Source organism: Mobula birostris, chromosome 27 (assembly GCF_030028105.1).
Source record: "Mobula birostris isolate sMobBir1 chromosome 27, sMobBir1.hap1, whole genome shotgun sequence".
NCBI classification, from domain to species: Eukaryota; Metazoa; Chordata; class Chondrichthyes; order Myliobatiformes; family Myliobatidae; genus Mobula; species Mobula birostris.
This window is the reverse complement of record NC_092396.1, coordinates 18,954,093-18,980,434: the sequence shown is the minus strand read 5'-3', so window position 1 is coordinate 18,980,434 and position 26,342 is coordinate 18,954,093. Positions and strand designations below refer to the sequence as shown.

At 40.3% G+C, this 26,342-nt stretch overlaps 1 protein-coding gene across 2 annotated transcripts in view; it reads left to right on the top strand.

The window, feature by feature from the left end:
* LOC140188446 (putative oxidoreductase YteT) overlaps positions 1-26,342 on the top strand; it is a 207,406-nt gene that overhangs the window by 48,821 nt on the left and 132,243 nt on the right. For both annotated transcript variants that reach the window (XM_072244730.1, XM_072244729.1), the window contains exon 6: positions 7,109-7,216. In XM_072244730.1, the coding sequence (XP_072100831.1) occupies positions 7,109-7,216 (108 nt within the window). The remainder of the gene's footprint in view (positions 1-7,108; positions 7,217-26,342) is intronic.

Genomic DNA, 26,342 nt, shown 5'->3' with positions numbered 1-26,342 from the left:
CAACAAAAGCTGATAAAAACAGAGAAAGAAAAATGAATATGTAAACTTGGAAAGCGTGTCAAAATTAAAACAAAGTATATATTTATTTTGGAAAGAAAAGGTTGATCAGGGGTTCCATGAATATATTTACTATAACTGAAAACAAGGAAATGGTTGCCATGTTGAGTATTTTTGCTAGTACAGTATTTACATTAGAGGACAATAGCAGCATCTGGACGCCTCTAAGAAGGTACTATTGAACCTGGGACAAGGATCCATTCAAAAAAAATTCTAAATACAATACTGATTTTGGAAAAAGTAATTGCAGTAAAAGGTGACAGATCCTCAAAACCAGATGGTTTCCAACTTGGGATTTTAACGACTAAACATTGCACATCTTCAAATATAATCTTGTGAAATTCCATCTATTCAAGAACCTGCCCTTTAAATTCTCCTCTTCAGAAAAGAAAAGAAACAACATCTGAGAATGAATGAATGAATGAAAGACCAATTAATTTAACACCTGGCAAAGGACTAAGGAAAGAGTTTGAAACCACTTGGGGAAATTTTCCATTGATCAGAGAAAGCTTAAGATTTAAGATGGCAGCAACAAAGAAAACTACTAAATTCTGTTAGTAATGATCACTGCTAACAATGGAGAGGTGAGCGCAGGTGAGAAGTTGCCAAGGAAACCAGAGGGAAACGGTGGCAGAGGTGGAAGCGCGGGGAAGCATGACAAGGCAGGTGAAGGCTGAGACGGGGTTGAAGCAGAGTCGAGCAGTGTTGTGTCCCCAAGAGTGAGGAGAGTCCCGATTTCCAGTCGACTTAAGTGCTGGTCTGAATTGGAAGGGTCGGGAATGGACTGAATTTTGGCAGCGGGTTTCAGGCCCCAAAGGGGTCCGAGAGCGAGGAGGAACAACCCAATGTTTGGATGATTTAAGCGCCAGGTCAGTGTTGGGACCGGAGGCCAAGGGCGGGTTCTGTTCAGTTCTGCTTGCTGTTCTGCGAAGTTTACTCAGCTCCGTGCTGAAGTGAAGCAGTGGCCTGCTCCGGCTGCAGTGATGCCTGACTTTGCATCTGTGGTCTCGCAATTTTTACTTGGCTTTGTGATGAACTGAGGCTGTGCCCTTCTCCAACTGCAGTGATGCCTGGCTTCGTGTGTTTCGTAAAACTTCAGTTTTGTAGCCCTTTGCTTACCTTTATTGTTTGCATGATTTGTCTTTTTTTCTCTCTGTGCATTGTGTGTTTGACAATCTTTTCTTTAATGGGTTCTTTTGAGGTTTCTTTATTTCGTGGCTGCCTGTAAGAAGACTAATCTCAAGTTGTACAAAGTAAACATACTTTGATAATATATATACTTTGAAAGATGGTACAGATATGTAACAAGTAGATCAGACTTGACAAACCTGTTTGAATTCTTTGGAGGAAGTATGGAGGAAATTTTCTATAGATGTTATTTAAAAGACATTTGGTAAAGTTCCATATTGTAATGATAAGTTATAGTTGAGGTTGATAGGATTGTCTACAATCGTAAACACAAAATACTCTGCAGATGCTGGGGTCAAAGCAACACTCACAACACACTGGAGGAACTCAGCAGGCCAGGCAGTATCCGTGGAAATGAACAGTCAACGTTTTGGGCCGGAACCCTTCGTCAGGACTGTAGGGGGAAGGGGCAGAGGCCCTATAGAGAAGGTGGGGGGAGGGAGGAGGCTAGAAGGTTCCAGGTGAAAAACCAGTAAGGGGAAAGATAAAGGGGTGGGGGAGGGGAAGCAGGGAGGGGATAGGCAGGAAAGGTGAGGAAAGAATAGGGGAAAACACAGTGGGTAGTAGAAGGAGGCGGAACCAAGAGGGAGGTGGTAGGCAGCTGGGGGAGGGGCAGAGTGAAACTGGGATGGGGGAAGGGAGGGGGAGGGAATTACCGGAAGTTGGAGAATTCAATGTTCATGCCAAGGGGCCGGAGGCTACCCAGACAGTATACGATTGTAGACAAACTTGAGCTTGGAAATTGACTGAAGGGAAGGAAATTATACTTTGGATGATGTGTCTAGTGATGTTCAGAAGTGGTCTGTTTTAGTTGTAACAATGTGCACTACTCAAATGATTTTATAAATGAAAAACTATCTTATGACAATAACACAAAGATGGGTAGAATGGAAAGCTGGTGACACATTTGAACTTTCAGAAGACTTTGGATAATGTGCCATACAAGAGATTATTTAAAAATAAGTGGGCATGGAATTATGGGTAGTATGCCAGCTGGTTAAAGAAGAAAGTCTGGATATTTGAGTTGAGACACTAAATAGCGAAATGCTGCAGGGATTGTGGTAGGTTCCAGCTGTTCAAATAATAGATCAATGATTTGGATAAGGGGAGCAAATGTAATATTCCCAAATCACTTCCAAATTTTCTATAAAATTCTTTCATTTTGGGACCTTTTTTTTGTAACTGATCTCTTTTCATTACACCATATTATATCTGAAATAGATATAGGAAGAATAGAATAAAAGTATTGCTCGGGAGTCCCGGTGTAGGGGTTGAATCTAAAAATTAGGGTAGGGACAGACCTTTTAAGAATGAAGTACGTAGAAATTTGGAACACTGCTGCAATAATGATTGGTACTAAATCAATTGTTAATTCTAAAAATTGAGGGTTTGAAGGACATTAAGCAGCTACTGTAGTGTCTGGTTTCTTCATTACACCCACATTAGGCACTAGTTCAGAAGATTACTGAAAATAATTTAAGTACTCTCACAGAAGCCTCAGGACTACAATAACAACAGGTTTCATTTATATAGAGCTATTTACATTCCAAGGCACTTCATTAGAGTGAATGAAATTGAATTGACTTTATTACTTGCATCCTTCATATACACGAGGAGTAAAAATCTTTGTTATGTCTCTGTCTAAATGTGCAATTATAGTAATTTATAATAAATAGTATGTACAACAGGATAGTTAAAATAACATAGAAATACAGTTGTGCCTGCATGAATTAATCAGTCTGATGGCCTCGTGGAAGAAGCTGTCCCGGAGCCTGTTGGTCCTGGTTTTTATGCTGTGGTACCGCTTCCCGGATGGTAACAGCTGGAGCAGTTTGTGGTTGGGGTGACTCGGGTCCCCAATGATCCTGCAGGCCCTTTTTACACACCTGTCTTTGTAAATGTCCTGAATAGTGGAAAGTTTACATCTACAGATGTGCTGGGCTATCCACATCACTCTCTGCAGAGACCTGCGATTGAGGGAAGTACAGTTCCCATACCAGGCAGCGATGCAGCCAATCAGGATGCTCTCAATTGTGCCCCTATAAAAAGTTCTTAGAATTTGGGGGCCCATACCAAACTACTTCAACCACCTGAGGTAAAAGAGGTGCTGTTGTGCCTTTTTCACCGCACAGCCAGTATGTACAGACCACATGAGATCATTGGTGATGTTTATGCCAAGGATCTTAAAGCTGTTCACCCCCTTAACCCCAGATCCATTGATGTTAGCAAGCAGAAGGGAAAAAATGATCAATGCAAAATCTTGGTGGAAAAAATACAGTTACAGGTGCAAAAAGACTTTTTTGATAGGAAACCATTACAATATTGCCAGCTCAAGGCATTCAACAGATTCATTACATTTCTCTTCAAAGATTGAAAGATTCGAAATACATTTATTGTCAAAGTATGTATGCAGTATACAACCCTGAGATTCACCTTTCCACAGACAGTCATGAAACAAAGAAACACTGTGGAATCCATTCAAAGAAAACATTAAACATCCAATGTGTAAGTAAAAGAACAAATTGCGCAAATGGCAAAAAAAAACAAGCAAAAAACGCAGAATATAAAACAGCAAACCACAGAGTCATAGAAACAGTCTAGGAATGTTCTGTTTAGATCAGTTCAGTTGAATTTAGTGCTGTGCTGTTCATTGAGTGCAGGCCGCAGAGCCAGTCCGCCCTGATCAAAATTGCACAAAATAGCAATAAAAAGAGTAGCCAGAAACACATCATAACATAAACTGCAGAATCCAATCCAAAAAACGTGTCGATTAAACCTTGCCCGAGACACAAGACTCTGACAGCATTGAGCAAGAGGGAGAGAGAGTGGTCAAACACAGGCGCCTTCCTCTGGGAGCAATAAGTGAGAGCAAAATGCAAGGTTGAATTGTAGCTTGCTACTTATAGATTATTATGTTGTTTGACAAGTTGTCAAAGACTTTTGCATTAACAACTAGAAGTATCTCAAGAGAACAAGAAATTTCTGTGAAATTCTTCAGTACTTTACGATCTTTCTAACCATACATTGCATTGTCTTTTTTTGAGTATGGGTCACTTAAGTTAGAGAACTGTTCACCAATCTCATGCAATATCAAGGTGAAATGATGCCATTGCGGCTTGTCATTATTATTTATTGAGACCTACACAGTTTATTTCTCGGTTTGGCTTAGATGCCAATTTAATATGGTTCTCTTTCAAGTTAGAAAGTATATTCTGAGGTTTTTCTGGAGAATATTGGAATTAATGCTCATTGGCTGTAGTCAATCAATTCCATCTTGTCATGTTCTATGTCATTTGTCATTAAATCCTTGGCATTAGCTATCATTCAAACACAGGCATATCCAAACACTTTGATCTAGTTACTTACCTCAGATATAATTGACCACTCTTCTTTAACAGTGAAAAGCCTCAGCATGTGAAATCCCTTCAAAAGAATAAATCACTGGGAGCCTGTTTGCTTGTCAAGTCAAAACATAATGACTAGACAACTTATCCTAGATCATCTATATTATTGAGCACAGCCTGCGTCTAATATCTCCAGTTATATAACATAGAATATTTTTCATTGTGGGTCCTTTAAGATACTGAAATGTTTATTATGATGTTTGGGTCTGATGCAAAATGATCTGCATTATATTTATATTTTTGATTCAATAAATTCAGCTAATTTATGAATAAGTATTTGGTCTCAGTGAATGAATTGAATCTTTCTTTAACCCACCAGGACCTACATTTTTTTTTCTTCTGACCCTAAAGAAATCCCAGCTTGCTAAAGTAAGACAGGACCCTATTTTTGTTGCATTACTGAAGCAGTGGTACCTGACTGGATCTTGTCATGCTAGACACCCACATCTTTGACTGGCAGTTCCAAAGCTAAACAAACATGCTTAAAATCAAAAGGAACATATGGGTGGGAGTCACCAAGCCCATCCTTGTATATTCCCTGGTGGTCAGCTCAAGGGCAAAGTAGAATAAAACTGAGTGTGTACAGTCAGCGTACCATCTGGAGAAAGGAGGGGGGAAAAAGCACGTGTAAGGGATAATAATCATCCTTGATGCTTTTGAACTTGACAGTAGACCAATGAGAATTGTGAAGGCAATTTTATCAGACTTCAATTCTATTACAGAGAAATGTAATTGCCAAGTATTGGTTGGAAAATCAAGTGCTGTCTCTACTGTGGGACTGACCGTGTCAGATGGTAATACAGTTCAGAGCCTCATACATTTCCCCCAGTATCATGTGAGTAAAAGATTATCAAAGGCAACATTGGATCAACAGGAATCAGATTGAGATAGAGTTTAAAAAAAAAATACTGCCCAAGTTTTAATTTATTACATATATATTTCAGCATCTGTTGTGTCTTGTGTCTCTATATCCTCGGTGTTTTTGGTAAGGAGATTGATAACCTGTTTTAAAAGAAGAATATTATACCATGCAATACACAATGTATTGTTCTGTTGCTTTGGCGAAATGACATTTGGAGCTGCTGCTTCTCAAACTCCTAATCCCTATAATTTGCTGTATTAACTTGACAGATGCTTTTAAATATCGAGCTATCATCAAAGCTGGTAAAATGGTGCAGAAATTACTGGCTCTCCACTTTACCTAGTGATTTGATAGTTTGCTCTGTGTCTTATGAAGTATGAACTTATCTGATGTGGGAGTAGTAAAAACTGGGCCCTAGGTCCACAAAATACTCACACAAGCCTAGGCTAAATTTTAATATTTGGGTCATACAGGTTTAGAACATGGCATTCAATTGAACGAATGTAGTCAGATTAAATTAGTGGAGAAGGAAATGGTGAAGGGAAGAGGAGGTCAATCAATAGGAGATGGAAAATCTACAGAAATTGCCACTGGCAAAGTCCTACAGAAATGTAAGGGGGTTGAGGAGAATAAAGACCAAAATCTGTGGGGATGTGGCAGAGGAGTAAATTCATTAAAGTGACAGAGAACGGAGGCGCTGGATATCCTGGCAGTGGGAGAGCAAAAGTACTACGGAGCCTGGGTACGAATAGAAAATGCAGTCATTGAGAGTTGCTGCATTTTGGCAGAAAAATGAATAAGAATACTGCAGGCGGCACCCTGTCAGGTATTTGCAACAAACAAAAGATTGGAGACAAGAATGACAACTGGGCAAGGAAGGAACAATTAAAGGAGAGAAGGATCTTTTCCTGAGAGCACTTTCTGTGGTTGTAATCCACTGGACAAGTGGTATCGAGGCCTGACCGTGAGACAGTACCCACCAGGATTTATGGTCAGCTGGATGAGCTATGATTGAGTTGGATGAACATTTTGAATTACATGTAACTTCAGCCATTGTGGAATAAACAGAAACTTGAACAATGATTCTGAATTATGATGCAAATAAGATTCAACATGGAAATTGTGCTTTGGACGGAGTTGGGATTTTTGTGGATCCAATTAGTGAGGCCAGACTATACGCCTTTAAAAAATCCCATCCAGGTCCTTAAGCAAACCAGGTGGCTTGGCATCAGTTAACTTTTCTGACAAGTCATCCCAGTTGTTAGTTGCCATGTAAAAATCTCCCAGTGGCATTCTAATTGAGAATATGAATAAATACAAGAATAGCTTATTTGGTTTCTCACACCTGCTGCTACCTTTAGTAAGATTGTGCCTGATCTGTTACCTCGGGGCTACTTCCATGTACTAACCCTTGATTCCCTTCACATCCAAAGATCTGTTTATCAGGTCCTTAAAATTACATGTGCTACCACCTTAATCCACCTCATGTTATTTCACACCCTTCTCTGTTATTTAACTTTTTTTTTGAGAATGCAGACTTCTTTTAGAGTAGAATTTCTCAAATAACTTAGTTGATTTTATTTGATTTGTTAACCAGGTGACTGTTGATGATTGTAAGGACATCATTGCAGCATGCAAGAAGCACAATGTGATGCTTGCGGTTTGTCATGTCCTGAGGTACTCACCAGCAATTTTAAAAATAAAGGTAAGTTTACTTGCAAGCTGAGTTTGGAGACATTTAACTTGTGTGAGAAAAAGACTAGACTTAGTATCAATTAGAAAATTGATACAAATTTGCCAGAAATTTGACATTAAAACAGAAAATGCTCATTCATGCATTAACTGTGGAAGGATAAACAGTTAACTATTCAGATTGAAGACCCTTTGTCAGGTTCACTGATTGGCTCTATTTCACTGTTTGGTCCTGGACAGTGAATCTGAGTAGTTAACTGTTTATCGTTGCATGACCTGTTTTCTGTAGATCTGTAGAGAAAGTTGAGAGGGTGTATTTGACTTACCAACTGTTAAATTGCATGAACTCATTGTGTGCTGCGAGTCGAGGGTAACTGTTGGGCACCCTAGTTGCTAATTTGTGCATCTCCAATAATCTCTGTTTGGTTGGTAAGGTTGGATGAGATTGCCTAGTTTCAGACGTGTTGTGCTCACTGCCTGCAGAGCTATTGTTCTTCCTGTGTTCCAGTTTCTTGTCCATTTTTTTTGGAAGTAGCTGTTCTACTAACAGTTGGTCAGATCTTGTGCCTTGAGTTAGGGTGCCAATTACCCCCCACCCTGACGACTCCTATTTCCCCTTAATGCCCCCTTTGGGTATGTAACCACCCGCACTGCGAATCACTGGTCTAAAGGATGCAGGCATCATGTTGAGATTTCTTGAAAGAGGTTAGAGGTTCCATTCTAGTTATGTTTGTAAGTGTTAGTGTAAATCTATTCCATGCTGTAAAGGATGAATTTAAAGCTATCCACAAAGTATTCCTTAGATTGGGAATTAGAATTTAATTGGTTTTAAGAAATCTTGAAAACATGGAACATTAATTTCTATTCAAACTGGAGAAATGAGTCCTGCCTTTGCTCCTGAAAAGATCGGGTGCGGAGCTCCAGACATCGGCCCTCAAATTTTGCTTTCTTAAAGGTGTTTTTAGGACGTTCAAGTGTTTACCAAGAGATGTACAGTGGTGTGCAAAAGTTTGGGCACCCCGGTCAAAATTTCTGTTACTGTGAATAGTTAAGTGAGTAGAAGATGAACTGATCTCCAAAAGTCATGAAGTTAAAGATGAAACATTCTTTTCAACATTTTAAGCAAGATTAATGTATTATTTTTGTTTTGTACAATTTTAGAGTGAAAAGAATGAAAGGAGCACCATGCAAAAGTTTGGGCACCCCAAGAGATCTGAGCTCTCAGATAACTTTTACCAAGATCTTAGACCTTAATTAGCTTGTTAGGGCTATGGCTTGTTCACAATCATCGTTAGGAAAGGCCCGGTGATGCAAATTTCAAAGCTTTATAAATACCCTGACTCCTCAAACCTTGTCCCAACAATCAGCAGCCATGGGCTCCTCTAAGCAGCTGCCTAGCACTCTGAAAATTAAAATAAATGATGCCCACAAAGCAGGAGTAGGCTATAAGAAGATAGCAAAGTGTTTTCAGGTAGCTGTTTCCTTAGTTTGTAATGTAATTAAGAAATGGCAGTTAACAGGAACGGTGGAGGTCAAGTTGAGGTCTGGAAGACCAAGAAAACTTTCCGAGAGAACTGCTCGTAGGATTGCTAGAAAGGCAAATCAAAACCCCCGTTTGACTGCAAAAGACCTTCAGGAAGATTTAGCAGACTCTGGAGTGGTGGTGCACTGTTCTACTGTGCAGCAACACCTGCACAAATATGATCTTCATGGAAGAGCCATCAGAAGTAAACCTTTCCTGCATCCTCACCACAAACTTCAGCGTCAGAAGCTTGCAAAGGAACATCTTAAACAAGCCTGATGCATTTTGGAAACAAGTCCTGTGGACTGATGAAGTTAAAATAGCACTTTTTGGCCGCAATGAGCAAAGGTATGTTTGGAGAAAAAGAGGTGCAGAATTTCATGAAAAGAACACCTCTCTAACTGTTAAGCACGGGGGTGGATCGATCATGCTTTGGGCTTGTGTTGCAGCCAGTGGCACAGGGAATATTGCACTGGTAGAGGGAAGAATGAATTCAATTAAATACCAGCAAATTTAGGAAGCAAACATCACACCATCTGTAAAAAAGTTGAAGATGAAAAGAGGATGGCTTCTACAACAGGATAATGATCCTAAACACGCCTTAAAATCCACAATGGACTACCTCAAGAGGTGCAAGCTGAAGGTTTTGCCATGGCCCTCACAATCCCCTGACCTAAACATCATCGAAAATTTGTGGATAGACCTCAAAAGAGCAGCTCATGCAAGATGGCCCAAGAATCTCACAGAACTAGAAGCCTTTTGCCAGGAAGAATGGGCAAAAATCCCCCAAACAAGAATTGAAAGACTCTTAGCTGGCTACAGAAAGCATTTATAAGCTGTGATACCTGCCAAAGGGGGTGTTACTAAAGGCTGATTTATACTTGTGCGTCAACTCGACGCCGTAGGTACGGTGTCGCCGCGAACCCTACGTAGGGCCTACGTGGATCCCTACGCCGTAGCCTGACGCGTACATCTCCCAAAATGTAACTGCACATCGCAGCCACACAGACTGCAACAACTGTGATTGGTCCGCTTGGTAGCATCGCATTTCCTCCAACGCTACAATAGCTTCCCATTGGCCCACTGAAGGGCAGGGAAGGAACTCTGGCTGCAATGCTTTCTGTAAAGCTTTACAGACCTCCGAAATTATGGAGCACACATTTCGCTTTTACGAAAAAAGGCGCTCGCTTTAAACTTGTTTACCCCGGGAAAGACTACCATGACCACGAAGCCTTGCACAGGCAGGTGTGTGTGCATGCGTGATGTGCCCGAATTGCAGAGTGATGCAGACACTACCAACGCACAAGTATAAATGCTCACAACGCGCGTAGGCCACTTGTGTAGGTTACAGCGTTGAGTTGACGCACAAGTATAATAAATCAGTCTTAGGTACTGACCATGCTGGGTGCCCAAACTTTTGTTTCGCACCCTTTTCCTTTTTTGTTATTTTGAAAATGTAAAAGATGGAAATAAAAAAGAAATCTTGCTTAAAATATTAAAGAAATGTGTCATCTTCAACTTTATACCTTTTGGAAATCAGGTCACCTTTTACTCGCTTAACTATTCACAGTAACAGAAGTTTTGACCAGAGGTGCCCAAACATTTGCATGCCGCTGTACCTATAATTTACTTTGCATACCGACAGCATCATCATGGTGAGGTGACAAGACTAGTGGTTTAGGAGGCAGAACTCTCACTTAGCACAGAGGAGACCCAAGTTGGCTAATGCAATATGCACTGAGTTAACACTCTATCATGGCACGCGCTCTCTCGCGCTCTCTCTCTCTCTCTCACTCGCTCTCTCTCTCACTCCCTCTTTCTCTCTCTCGTGGTCGCTCTTGCGCTCGCTCGCTCTCAAAAAAAATTGATTTGCGGGATATTGTATATAATTTGCGGGCATCAGGGAGCCACTATTAATATGCGGGAGACTCCCGGAACTTCTGGGAGAGGTGGGACGTCTGTAATTGCTCCTTGTCTGTAGGTGAGTGCTAGGATCTTGGGGGAGGGGGGTTGTTCAGGAGTATACAGGGAGAATAAAAATAGAATTAATGTAGGATTAATGCAAAATGGGTTGTTGATGATTGGTGTAGATGTGATGAACTGAAGGGCCTATTTCTGTGCTGAACATCTGATTGGGAGTATACATAAATATTTCTATGTTATCCAAAAAATAGAGTTCTGGCATATGAAGTTAGGTCAGCTCAGTGAAACTAAAAGCTGAGAGTTTCTAAATCGGTCTGAATCCCTTGGGCTAGGGAGGTAACAAAATGGACTTGATTTCTCCGACTATATTTAGTCCAATGGCTTCAATAGAAAATGTTTGATGTGTCGTCTGCTGAATATCACTGGGATTTTGTTATAAAACCTTCTGATTAAGTAGCCTGCTGAACTGTCTGTTGCTGATTCTTAGTGAATGATTCATTCTGTGAAATTTCCTTGGAATTGTACAACAGTGAACAGGTAATTGCAAAATGTTAAAAAATGCATAAGTGTGTTTTTTATAGTATTGGATACATTTCAGGGTTAGGAAAATGCAGGTAAGTTGTTATGGCTTCTTTAACTCATCAATATTTAACTATTGTACTTCACTACAATATTAGTTCCTTGAAAACATACAATATTTTTATAGTAATAATGTGCCTGAGAGCTAAAGATGCATGTTTTTCCAAACTGATTAGCAGATCAGCCGTTTTATTATTTTGTGACATTTACAACTTCCTTTGATATCCCAAGTTGAGGGTGGGATGTGTGTGTACTCCCTTACTGACATTTATGGTAAATTTATTGCAATTACATAGTGGTTTGCCCTATAATTTTTTTTTGGATTTGCTTGCATTTGACCTGATTATTCCCCACCACTTTTTTTTCTGTGTGGCACAGCAACATAGCAGTTAGCAAAACATAATTACAATACCACCAACCGGGTTTCAATTCCTGCCACTCTCTGTAAGGAATTTGTACGTTCTCCCCGTGACCCATGGATTTTCTTCGTGTGCTCTGGTTTCCTCCCACATTCTAAAGACGTGCAGGTTAGTAGGTTAATTGGTCACATGATGTAACTGGGCAGTTCAGGCTTATTGGGTTAGAAGGGTCCGCCACCGTGCTGTATCTCTAAATTAAATAAAATAATCCTTTATTTCAAAGAATAAACTGAAGCTTCTTAATGGTTAAAGATAATCAGGCCTCTGTGAATCTAGATTATGTTTGAGTACTGAATTTGGGCAGTGCCTAGAGTAGATCTTTGGCTTACTGTGCTTTGATGCAATTGTAGAAAGATTTTTTTTCTCTTTTGGCCCTCTATCTGCCAATAACAGGTTGTAACTTTGTTAGACATGCAAAAAGTCCAGGGGTATGTCCATTTGCCGAAAGCTGTATTGGTGATATTTCAGGCTTAATCAAGCAGAAATTCAAAATATTATTTGCTTCAGACCTTACAAATGTGGGAGCAGCATTCTAAAGGTGCAAGGTTCCAGTGTCTTTTAGCTCAGTTATTTAAAGTTGAAAGTATACATACTACACTGAGATTCATTTTGTTACATGCATTCACAGTAGAACAAAGAAATACAATAGAAACAAGAGAATCAATGAAAACTATGCTGAAGATTGACAGACAACCATTGTGTAAAAGAAGACAAATACATGCGCACACACACACACACACACACACACACACACACACACACACCTCACCCCCGCATGAACTCAGCAGGTCAGGCAGTATCTATGGAATTGAATAAACAGTCTGTAAAAGAAGGGAAAAGACGCTAAATAAAAGGTGGGGGTGGGACAGGGAGATAGCTAGAAGGTGATAGGTGAAGCCAGGTGGGTAGGAAAGGTGAAGGGCTGGAGAGGAGAGTGGACCATAGGAGAAAGGGAAGGAGGAGGGGACCGAGGGAGGTGATAGGCAGGTGAGGAGAAGAGGTAAGAGCCCAAAGTAGGGAGTAGAAGAAGAGGGGAGGGGGAGAGAATTTTTTTTCTGGAAGGAGAAATCAATATTCATGCCTTCAAGTTGGAGGCTACCCAGATAGAAAATAAGAGTGGTCTCATCGTGGCTAAGGAGAAGGCCTTGGACGACATTCCGGAACAGGGATTGGAATTGGAATTAAATTGTTTAGCCACCAGGAAGTTCTGCTTTTGGCGGATGGAACGGAAGTGCTTGACAAAGCAGTTCCCAATTTACGATGGGTCTCACCAATGCAGAGGAGCACTGGACAGAATAGACGACCCCTGCAGATTCGCAAGTGAAATGTTGCCTCTCCTGGAAGAGCTGTTTGGGGCCCTGAATGGAAGTGAGGGAGGAGGTGAGTGGGCAGTTGTAGCACTTTGGCCACTTGCAGGGATAAGTGCTGCAAGAGAGATTAGTGGGGAAGGACAAATGGACATGGGAATCACAGATGGAGCGATCGCTACAGAAAATGGAGAGAGCAGGCAGGTAGATATATTTGGTGATAGGATCCCTTTGGAGATGCCGGAAGTTGTGGAAAATGTTTGTTGGATGATAGTTAAGGTTATCACTGTTAAAGTGGTAGGAAGATGGGGTGAGTCTGGATGTTCAGGAAATAGAGGAGATGCGGGTGAGGGTAGCATCAATGGTGAAAGAAAAGAAGCCCTGTTCTCTAAAGATGGAAAAGAAAGCTGTATCCTGGGAACAGATGTGGTGGAGATGAAGGAACTGAGTAAAGAAATAGCATTTTTACAGGAGACAGGATGGGAAGAGGTATAGTCAAGATAACTGTGGGGATTGGTAGATTTATAAAAGGTGTTGGTCAACAGTTTGTCTCCAGAGATCAAGACAGAGAGATCAAGAAAGGTGAAGGAGGTATCAGAAATGGACCAAGTGAATTTAAGGGTAGATTAGAAGTTGGAGGCAAAGTTGATGAAATTGATGAGCTCAGCATGGGTGCATGAAGCAGCACCAATGTAGGCGTCAATGTAGTGGAGAAAGAGTTGGGGAGCATTACAGGGGAATGCTTGGAAAATGGACTGCTCTATGTAGCCAACAAAAAGGCAGGCACAGTGGGAGCCCATGGCTACCCCTCAGGTCTGGAGAAAGTGGGGAAAAATTCCTGAGGTTGAGGACTAGTTCTGCCAGACGGAGGAGGGTGGTGGTAGAAGGGAGCTGGTTGGTTCTTTTACTGAGAAAGAAGCAGAGAGCTTTAAGGTCTTCTTGATGGGAAATAGAAGTATATAGGGACTGGACATGCATGGTGAAAATGAGGTGGTCAGGGCCAGGGAATTGGAAGTTAGTAAGGAGATCCAGAGCGTGAGAAGTGCTGTGGATGTAGGTAGGAAGAGACTGAGCCAAAGGGGATAGAATGGTGTTGCGGTATGAAGATACAAGTTTAGTGGGGCAGGAGCAGGAAGAGACAATGGGCCTACTCAGACGGTGAGGTTTATGGATCTTGGATAGGAAGTAGAAGATAGCAGTGTGTGGTAAGGGAACTAAGAGGTTGGTGGCAGTGGATAGGAGTTCTCCAGAATTGATGAAGTCAGTGATGGTGTCAGAGACAGTTTTCTGATGGTCTAGAGTGCGGTCTTCTTTAAGGAGCAAGTACAAGAGATATCTGAAAAATGTTGCCAATGTTCCCTGTAGGGTGTGTATATGTGTGCATGCACACATCTTTTGCTACTAGTGCACAAAGGAATTTAGACTGTGCACAAAATGTTGTCACCCTCTACCTCATTGCCATGTTAAGTATATTTCATGATCGTACACAATGACATTTTCTTTTCCAGTTTCTGATGCGGATGGTGTTGATACCGTGGAGTTTGCAATGATTTGTCGGCAGATTTTAGAACTGGCTTATTTATACAGAAGAAATTATTGTTTCACTATGTCACATTCCAAAAACGCAAAGATCATGAAGCGCAAAAGGACTGCTAGTTCATTTAAAACGAATGGCTTAATGAAACAGTAGAAACTGCTATACCAAAAGCTCATGAGGTCAGGAATGTGCGGCTACGAGAAATATTTATGTACAGTACAGAAGTCGGTGTTACCTGCAAAAGTTGCTGGAGAATTTTCAACTGAGAAGAAGTGACTGATATTTGGAAACTTGACTTTTCAAAGTGTCACTTAGCAAGGAAATCACATATGGAAGGTGTGCAAATTCTCTGGGGAGGGAATCTTTCATTACTCACTACAGACCAGCTATGTATGTTTTAAGAGAGTGCAGGTGAATGAGAGTGAATATGATCAAACCCAGAGGAGATCCAAGTTCTTATTGACAGTGTTTTGCTAGTTAAAATGAATATTTCTATATATAAAATTCAGTGCACACAAGTTGTTGTTTTTGGGCAAAAAAAATTGCACAGCTCAAAATTTTTGTGCACACTTGTTATTATAAATTAGAGGGAACATTGGTTGCTGCCTGGCCTCAGCAAGGTAGCAGTCAATCTACCACACTACATCAGCACCCACTTTGTCTGTGGGTTTGATGGTAAGGTTGGCATTGAAGTCGAATGGCAGGGGTAAGGTTTGAGGAAGACAGAGAAGTGTTGAAGTCAAGCATGTTGATGTCTTGTTGGCAATTCGAGATGAAAAGATCCAGAGGAGACAGAGAACCAGAGTGGAGTGTCAAAGAAAAGGAGATGGGTTGGAGGTGGGAGAAGGGATCATCAGTGCGGGGAGTGGAATTCTTGCCGAAGAAGTAGGCTCGGACACAGGGGTGACGGAAGAAGAGCTCAGCGTTGTGGCGCACACTTGATTGTGGAATCAGTTCAGTGTTGAGGTGAGTGAAGTTATCCACACTGGTTCAGGAACTTGATGGTTGAAGGGTAGTAACTGTTCCTGAACCTAGTGGTGTGGGACCTAAGGCTCCTGAACCTTCTTTCTGATGGCAGCAGGGAAAAGAAAGCATGATCTGGACGGTGGGGGTCCTTGATGAGAGATGCTGCCTTCTTGTGGCCATGCTACAATATTTATTCACCTTTACTTATTTTTGATGGAATTTAAAGTATTAAACAGAACAAAAATAACTCAACAACGTTTTATTCTTTTCTTGGAGCCCAGTAGTGAAATAGCTGGTAGAGTTCTGCTGGCCAATTTGGAACTTCCTTGTTTGCTTTGGAAATATACTGACTTCTCTTTTGCTTTTCATTCAAAATCCAGAAAAATATAGGCCAATGTAACTTCCTCAGATGCAGTATTGTGAATACCATTTCAGTAGATGCATCTTCTCTGTTGCCTCCATTTATTATGTGCTTACTACGTCTTTTGCCTCCAAGTGTCCTTATCCCATAGGGCCGTAATGGCTAAGGCATTGTTGTTTCCATGACCAAATTCAGAAGTACTAAAGATTAGCTGAATGATCAGTCATCTACAGCTGTACTTGTAACTGAGTCAGGCAGGATAATTTATACACTACTGGTAAAAGAGTTGTTAAGATTTAGAAAGATATTATGGACGACTGGAAGCTCATGTGCCGAAAGGTAGCATAGCAGTTGGCATGACGTTATTACAGCTCGGAAGCAGCGGAGTCTGAAGTTCAATTCCAATGTTATCTGTAAGAAGTCTATGTGTCATTCCCATGAACTCGTGAGTTTCCTCCAGGTGCTCCAATTTCCTCCCACGGTCCAGAGATATACTAGTTAGTAGGTTAATTGGTCATTTCCCGCCGTATCTCTAAATAAATAAATAAAATCAGATGTTTCATTATTTTTAAACATTTTTAAAAAAACATTTTTTTCCTCCTCTTCTGCAAGGCACCTTCGTTTCCTCCCTGGTACTTTCCGTATCATTGAATCATTAAATAAAACATGCAACACCGACGGTGGCCTTCCAGCCCATCATGTTTATACCAGTTTAAAGAAGAATTCAGTTAGATCACAGTGGTGAGTTCACAGTCCTTCAGGTCACAGTTCTTCAAATACACATTCAGTTACTTATTAAACATGTTGCGGCTTTCAATTACTATCAGCCTTCAAGCAGAGAGTTTCCACCTCATTATCAAAGTTCAAAAGTAAACGTTATTATCAAAGTACATGTATGTCGCCATATACAACCTTGAGATTCATTTTCCTGTGGGCATACTCAGCAAATCGATAGAATAGTAAATATATCAGGATTGATGAAAGATCAACCAGAGTGCAGAAGACAACAAACTGCAAATACAAATATAAATAAATCGTAATAAATAACAAAAACTTGAGATAATGAGATGAAGTGTCCTTAAAATGACATAATTGGTTGTAGGAACATTTCAATGATGGAGCAAGTGAATGTAGTTTATTCAAGAACCTGATGGGAGAGTTAGTAACTGTTCTTGAACCAGGTGGTGTGAGTCCTGAATCAGAATCAGAATCAGAATCAGGTTTATTGTCACCACCGGCATGTGTTGCGAAATTTGTTAACTTAGCAGCAGCAGTTCCTCTATCCCTATTTCGCATCACCTCCCTCATAGTTCCGCCTCCTTCTACTATTGTTCTCCTGCCAATCACCTCCCTGCTTCCCCTCCCCCACTCCTTTGTCTTAAAAATTACTGTTTTTTTCAACTACCAGTGTTCTTCAAACCCTCCCCAAAGTTCTTTCTTCAGTCCTGACAAAGGGTTTCAGCCCGAAACATCGACTAATCTTTTCAACTGATGTTGAGTGACCTGCTGAGTTCCTCCAGCGCATTGTGTGTGTGTGTGTGTATATATATATATAGTAGATTTAAAATATTGCAAAAACAGAAATAATATATTTTTTAAAGTGAAGTAGTGTTCATGGGTTCATTGTCCATTTAGGAATCGTATGGCAAAGGGGAAGAAGCTGTTCCTGAATAGCTGAGTGTGTGCCTTCAGGCTTCTGTATCTCCTACCTGATGGTAACAATGAGAAGAGGGCATGCCCTGGGTGATAGGGGTCCTTAATGACGTTGCCTTTCTGAGGCATCGCTCCTTGGAGATGTCTTGGGTACTACAGAAGCCTGTACCCAAGATGGAGCTGACTAATTTTACAACTTTCTGTAGCTTCTCTTGGTCCTATGCTGTAACCTCCCCCACCCCCCAACCATTACCAGTCAGTGATGCAAACTGTCAGAATGCTCTCCTTGGTATACCTATAGAAGTTTTCAAGTGCTTTAGTTGACAAACCAAATTTCTTCAAACTCCTAATGAAACATAGCTACAATCTTGCCTTCTTTATAGCTGCATCAATATGTTGAGACCAGGTTAGATCCTCAGAGATCTTGACACTCAGGAACTTGAAATTGCTCACCCCTTCTACTCTCTTCTATCAGGTAGAAGGTCCAACAGTCCTGAGGCTCTTGTACCTTCTACGTGATAGCAGCAGCAAGAAGAGAGCATGCCCTGGGTGGTGAGGATTTCTGACGATGGATGCTACCTTCCTATTACAGCGTTTCATGTAGATGTACTCAGTGGTTAGGAAGGCTTTACCTGTGAGACACTGGGCCTAATCCACTATCTTTTGTAGTATAACACACACAAATTACTGGAGGAACTCAACAGGCCGGGTAGCATCTGTGGAATATAGTAAACAGTCGATGTTTTGGACGGAGACCCTTCATCAGGACTGGAAAAAAGAGTTAAGAAATCAGAATAAGAGGGTGGAGAGGAGGAGAGGAAGAAGTAAAAGGTGGTAGATGATAGATGAAACCGGGAGAGGAGAAGGTGTGAAGTAAAGAGCTGGAAAGTCGATTGGCAAAAGAGATAAAGAGCTGGAGAAGGGAAAATCTGATAGGAGAGGATAGAAGGCCATGGAAGAAAGGGAAGGGGGAGGATCATCAGAGGGAGATGATGGACAGATAAGGAGATAGAGTGAGAGAGGGAAATTGGAATGGGGAATGGAGAAGGAGAGGGGAGGAACAATTACCAGAAGTTTGAAAAATCAATGTTCATGCTATCCTTTTGGAGGCTACCCGGATGAAATAAAAGGTATTGTTCCTCCAACCTGAGTGTGGCCTCACACGGCAGTAGGGAAGGTCATGCACTGACATGTCGGATTTTCTGTTCAAATGCATTGATGTTTCCATACCAGGACATGATGTAGCCTGTCTATATATTCTCCATTACATATCTATAGAAGTCTGTCAAAGTTTTAGATGTTATGCCAAATCTCCACAGGCTCCTAAGGAAGTAGAGGCACTGCCGTACTTTCTTTGCAATTTCACTTGCATGTTGAGTACAGTACAGGTCCTCTGGAATAGTAACACCCAGTTCAGAGGGCCAATCACAAACAAGTGGGATTAGCTTGGTGGCCACCAAGGTTGGCATGGATGAGTTGGACTATGAGAGCAGAAGTGGAGTACGACAGTAAACTTACAAACGAAATAAAAGCAGTTTGTAAAAGGAAATAATTTGGTTAAGACATAGATCCATTACGGAAATGGGAAATTTATAATTGGAAGCAGAAATTGCAGAGCAATTATACAAATACTTTGGTTCTGTCTTCAATGAAGAGGACACACATCATGATCTTCCAAACATCTATGGAATATAGTATGTTTTGAGGATGTAACTAGTAAAATAGGTAAGGGAGAAGGAGTATATATGGTGTAGTTGATTTTTCAGAAGGTCTTTGATAAAATTCACATAAGAGACTTGTATACAAAATTAAAGCAGGAGATTGAGCTGTCATGATGGCATTAATTAAACATTGGTTGAAAGATAGTGGATGGGGAGTAAAAATAAATGGGTGTTTTATTTTGGACAACAAATGGTAACTAGAAGGCTATTGCAGGAATGGATGCTTACACCCCAGCTGTTCATGCTATTTATCAATTATTTCAATGAGGGAACCAAATACTGTATTCTTCCAAGTTAGCTGACAACAGGAAACTGGTTGTTATGAGGATGCCAAGAGGATTTGAAACAAGAAAGTGGAGTTGAGTGAGTGATACATGGCAGATGCAATTATGATGTAGATAAATACAGATAAATCTGGTGGGGCAGAAACCAGAAAAACTTAAAGATGATAGACTGAAGAGTGTTGAAGCACAAATTGATCTGGATGTCCTTGGAATCATAGAGCACTACAGCACAGAAACAGGCCGTATAATCCATCTAGACCATGTTGAAAATATAATAAAAACAAACCAGCATGTGCACTCAAAAGTGAAATAGCAACTTCCCACAAGAGATTTAAAATTTAGTTTTTCCAAATGAAATTCAATATTTTATGTAGAATACAATCTTACATTAATATCATGGACCCTTCTTCACTACCTCACTACTGTTTTTATTTGTTTTTTTGCACAATTTATTTTACCTTAACTATTTAAAAGACAAATGTATATATTTACTGTAATTGTTTTTTTCTATATTTATTTATCATGCATTTCATTGTAAAGCTGCTGTAAAGTTAACAAATTTCATGACATATGCCGGAGATATTAAATCTGATTCTGATTCATTGAAAATAAACGTGCAGGTGAAAATAAAACAGTTAAGAGGGCAAATGGTATGTTTTGAGTACAGAGTAAATACGTCTTGTTATAATCATACAGAGCTTTAATGAGACCACACCTGGACAAGTGTGAAGTTTGGGTATCCTTACCAAAGAAAGGATATACTCACAATAAATAGCATGTAATGTTTGTAGATTAGCAAGACTGAACAACATCAGTGGAGGCAAAGGATAGTTGACATTTTGGAACCTGTTTCTTCACAGATGTTGTTTGACTCACTGAAATCTTCCAGCAGTTTATTTTTTTTTGCTCCGGATTCCAGCACGCACAGTCCCTCTTGTGTATTCACAGGCTGATTTTAGGACTTGGATCCTGTTGCACTATCTTGAAGAAGAATGGGAGAGTAAATTGGCCGAGGCATTTCCACATTGCAACCATGACTGCATTTTATTGCATTTAAGATTTTGGGATATTTCATGGTTGTTATAGCCATTATGTAAATTGTACTTTTATCTTTTATGATGAGTTAGCTGATAAGATAACAACAGCTTCACACATGACATTTGAACACCTGAGGAAGGTGCATGCATTTGAGCTCCATGATTCCTGAAAGAGATGCTGTTGAAGAATTAGGGCTGATGTTATTAATCAACAATGCTTGCTGTTGGAAACAGTAGATTCATTAATTTCACTTTGTGTTACCAGCAAGATTATCCTCTTCAAGAAGGTGAAAAGATTTTTTTTTTCAATTATTTCATTGATGAATGTAGACCTGCATGGGCCTTTAATTTCAAAGTTCAAGTTAAATGTATTATCAAAATGCATGTATATCACCATATACATCCCTGTGAGATTCATTTTCTTGTGGGTATTCACAGTAAATATAAGAAATGCAATAGAATTGATGAAAGACTGCACCGAACAGGATGGACAAACAGCCAATATGCAAAAGACAACAAATTGTGCAAATACAAAAAAAGGGGAAAAACAAGAAAGAAAGAAGCAATAAATATTGAGAACATGAGATGAAGCTCCTTGAAAGTGAGCCCATAGGTTGTATGAATAGTTCAGTGTTGAGGTGAGTGAAGTTATCTTCCCTGGTTCAAAAGCCCGATGGTTGAGGTTAACTGATCCTGCACCTGGTGGTGTGGGTCCTGAGGCTCCCATACCTTCTTCCTAATGGCAGCAGTGATCTTCGATGATGGATGCTGCTCTCTTGCAACATCACTCCATGTAGATGTGTTCAATGGTGAGGAGGGCTTTATGCGTCAGAGACCGGCCTGTATCCACTTCTTTTTGTTGGCTTTTCCCCTCACGGGCAGTGGTGTTTCCATACCAGGCCATGATGCAACCAGTCAATATACTCTCCACCGCACATCTATAGAAATTTGTTGAAGTTTTAGATGACATGCAGAATCTTCTCAAGCTTCCAAGAAAGTAGAGGCACTGTCATGCTTTCTTTATAATGGCACCCACAAGTCAGATCCAGGACAGATCCTCTGAAGTGAAAACACCAAAGAATTTAAAGTTGCTGACCCACTCTACTTTTGATCCCCTGAATAGGACTGGCTCATGGACCTCTGGCTTCCTCCTCCTGAAGTCATTAATTAGCTCCTTGGTCTTTCAGACATTAAGGTTGTTGTTGTGGGACCACTTAGCCAGATTTTTAATCTCTCTCCGAAATGCTGATGCGTCACCACTTTTGGTTCAGCCAACGAAAGTGGTGCAATCAGCAAACTCAAATATGGCATCGGGGGCTGTGCTTCACCTCACTGTCATAAGTATAAAGTGAGAAGAGCAGGGGGCTAAGCACACAGCCTGTTTGTATCTACATATCAGAGTTGTTCTGACATTACCAGTACTGTACTTGGTGTTTTTTTTATACTTCCCATAGCCCAGACATTTTGAGCATTTGCACAGTGGACAGTAATGTAGAACAGCTGCAGATTGAGGACAGAGCCAAATTGGCATGTGACATACATAAGAGTTTTGCTGCTGGATTGAGAAGTTTGATATTTCACAAACATTTGAACTACAAAGTACTGTGAAGTTGTGTTGCATAGTTCATGTAGCTTTTCCTTGGAATTATAAGCAGGTAGTTTGGGATTTGCTCGACGAGGAACCACTTTTCTGAATATCAAAAGAAATACTGTTTCTTTGGTCCAAATCTTTTAGCTTTAAAATTGTAGAGGATATAATTGCTTCCAGCTGTCTTATTACTTTCCCAGAGCATTGAATATAGCACCAAATGCAGGAAGTGTTTGTTTGACTAAACTGATGGATAGTTTGAAGATTGTAAAACCAAACCAGGCAATGTAAACGAGGAAGGAGTGGGCAATATTTGGTAACTGCAGAAATGAACAGACTCTTCATTTATTACTATGGGGAGAAGGTGCTATCATTCTACTTTAGATACTGTAACTGTTTTCCTTTCTTAGTTCACATACTGAACTGAAACCTGCTAATTGAAAAAAGATCTGGCTTGCAGAACCATATTTTCATGAGTGCTGAAAGAAAAATTGCATTTACATGGTGTTCTTTCATGACTTAGATCTTCCCCAAGTCTCTGAAGTCGTTATATAGTGTACAGATCCAATGTAACACACCAGTTGTTTCCAACTATGTTCCATGAAGAACGATGTCATGATTACCAGGCCCTGGGGCTGAACTGCACTATATGGTCTTGTTTTTGATTGGTGCCCCTGCTCCCCCACCCGCTTCCCTTAGCAAATGTGTCAGTGACTTAGGACATTGAAGAGTGACGCACCGAGAGAATCATTTTGAGTAGGTAAAATTTCTTTGCCTCTGTCTTTGCCTCCTTTCAGAAGGGAGTTGGCAACATGATCAGGATCTCCCAGAATGGTGCCCAGTGCTGCAGCAGGCAGGTTACAGAGGCCATTTAATCAAGGAGAAAGAAAGGTATCTCTTTTTCGTCTGGTAGAAAGCTGCAGGCAGCTAGATAACTGGAGCTTCACTGGTACTGTAGGCATCCCTGTGATGCAGGGGTTGATAAATTACACTCTAACTATACCAAAGGATTTCTATGGAACAGCAAGGCATTTATAATAGTGCCAGTTTGTCTGCCTCTATAGCCAGATGTTTGTTGTGAGTACAAACCACCCGGCCAGCCCACCTGACCAATACTGTTCAGCCATCCCTCCAGACCAGCTATTGTCTGATACAGAACAAGGACTGTCACTGTTATACTTGGCTTCTTATTCAGTACAGAACAAACAAGTAGCAAGTATTCTTCTAGTGAGAGTTGTGTTGTACAAAATGTGGAAATTACCTGATTTGTGAAGAATCCCTTCTGGCATATTGGTCTTATTGTTTGTGTCTTCTTCTGCCCTACTTTGCTATAGTAGATCAAATGTTTTCATGCCGAGATTGCTGTGAAAGTGAATTGCAGTACAGTGCAGAGGGCTTTTTGATTTCTGATAGCTTGTTGCATCCTCCAGGGCATAACCAGAATTTAGTCAGGATCGTTGCCTGCACAAAAAGGGGAGGAACATTGTGGAAAAAAAATGGCAGTGAGCAGGCCTACTTTGAGAAAGAGAGTAACTGATTTTCTTTTCAAGTAAGGATCAGGTAATGTGGATATCAGTGCCAGCAAACAGAAAGAAATAGATTACTTTACTGCTTCATTTGAAATGTTGCGAGTAACTTTTGTGCTACAAAAGCAATATAGGGTCACCTACAGAAGAAAGTCTAACTACTTCCCATGTATTAAATAATTTTCTAAATTAACATGTCACCTACATCTTGAGGACCACCATTGACTAGAAAGTTGCCTGAACAAACTCAAAATTTGGTTATAAGAGCATGTTAGAGGCTGATCTTTCTGTAGCAAGAAACTCAACATTTTTCTGCCATTTATAAAGTATTAGTCCAAGCATATGAAATATTCTCCACTAGCATGGCCAAATGAAGCTTTAGCAACATCGATGAAACTTAACATTATCCAGGACAAAGCAGCCTACTTTGAGGACGCAAGTTAGCCTGTAAGTCTCACATTCCATACTACTTAGGAGCTAGATATGTGCTCCTTTCTCTTCACTGCAAAAATCCTGGATTTGCTGCTTCACAAGATTATCTTTCCCATATTTCTTCACTGGAATTACTTCATATCAGTTTCATGTTGATAAGAACTGCGAAACACAGGACCTGCAAAATCAGCAATCGATTTCAGTTTCTTACAGCAGGTCAAGATCAAAACCATACATTTACTTGTTCTAAATTTTTATTATTGGAACTTGCAAGCAATTCAAAGATTTAAATTCTAGTTAAATGCCAAATCATGCAAGAGTTTCTCAGGTTGTGCTGGAAATAGGTTAGGTTAAGCAATGTCTTTGGAGTCAGAAACTGAATTAAAAGTTCAGGTCACCACCAATGCTGCTCGGTCTGCTGAATAATTCCTGCTCTTCCTGTTCCATTTCAGATTTATACCACCTCCGGCATTCTACTTTTGAACATTTTATATGCCTTTTGAAGCATTTAAATTTAATTGAGGTGCTTGTGTTGAAATGGTTATAATACACCATTGTGTTTGTATCTTATAAATGAAGTCTGGACACTGAATCCAATGAAACTGAATGAAGTGAAGTAATGCACTGTAGTAATTTTGCATTCATGACATAATTTGTAAGCATTCCTGGAAACTAATACTCTTTTTTTTTCCCGCGGGATGATGTGCTTCAAATATTTATTAAATTTTCCACTTTGAATGCAGTGGTTTCTCCATTCCAAATGTCTGTAGTACTTCAGGCAATTCTTCTGGCTACTTTGCTCATACTGAGTGCCTCAAGTCTACTGTATATCTCAATTACTGTCGTCACTCATCCTGTGCAAAGACCTAATAAATCTTCAGTAATTTGCACCTGATTTGTGGTTGATTAGATTTCAAGAAATCAGTATTTGAAACACACAGGCTCACATCAGTGAGATTAGATTTTACTTGCATCATTTAAATTACTTGATGTGGGAGGGGGAATTGCAAAACTGCAAATGTACTCCCTTTGGTACTGCTGTTGAGAAGAAGGCCAGTAGCTGTAAAAAGAACTCAGTCCCAGTTGCTTCAGTTGAAGCCTTGCCTCCAAATCCAGACCTAAATCTAATTGCACTGTGACTATCAAAGTCCAGTTCATCAAGCCCTAAAGCAAAGAATTTCTCTGCATTGTCAGAATTTGAATGCCTAGTGAGAAACACATATTCCCATTTAGAAGTCAATGAATGCTAATCAATATAGAAATTGCATTTTAGTAGCATCTTTCATAAATTGGAGGTCATTTGATCCCTGGAGCCTACTTTGCTTTTCAATAGGATCATGGGCGATACAGTGCCGACACTGGCACACTGCTTGCCCGGTTTCTCACCAATCCCACTTTTTCTCTTGCAGTTTAAATGTCTGTCACTCTTCATCTTGAACTTATTCAATGATAGTGGGCTCAGCTTGTTGTTGAGCCCACTAGGAGATCGGCTGTGCTGGATTGGGTGTTGTGCAATGATCCGGAGGTGATAAGAGAGCTTAAGATTAAGGAACCCTTAGGGAATAGTGATTACAATATGGTCGAGTTCACATTGAAATTTGAGAGAAAAAAAAATAAAATCCAATGTGTTGGTATTTCAGTGGAATAAAGGAAATTACAATGGCATGAGAAGGGAACTGGCCAAAGTTGACTGGAACTGGACATTTGCAGGAAGGACAGCAGAGCAGCAATGGCTGGACTTTCTGGGAAAAATGAGGGAAGTGCAAGACAAATATATTCCAAATAAAAAGAAATTTTCAAAGGGAAGAAGGACACTACCGTGGCTGACAAGTGAAGTCAGAGCCAAAGTAAAGCAAAAGTGAGGGCATACAAGGAAGCCAGAGCTAGTGGGAAGATAGAGGTTTGGGAAACTTTAAAAAAAAAATTGCAGATGGAAACTAAGAAGGTCATTAGGAAGGATAAGATGAATTATGAAAGGAGGCTGGCAACCAATATCAAAGAAGATACTAAAAATGTTTTTAAGTATATAAAGGGTAAAAGAGAGTCAAGGGTAGATATAGGACCAATACAAAATGACGCTGGAGATATTGTAATGAGAGATGCAGTGATGGCGGAGGAACTGAGTGTGTATTTTGCATCAGTCTTCACAGTGGAAGACGTCTGCAGTGTACCAGACATTCAAGAGTGTCAGGGAAGTGAAGTTTGTGCAGTGAAAATTACAACTGAGAAGTTGCTCTGGAAGCTTAATGGTCTGACGGTGGATAAATCTCCTGGACCTGATGGA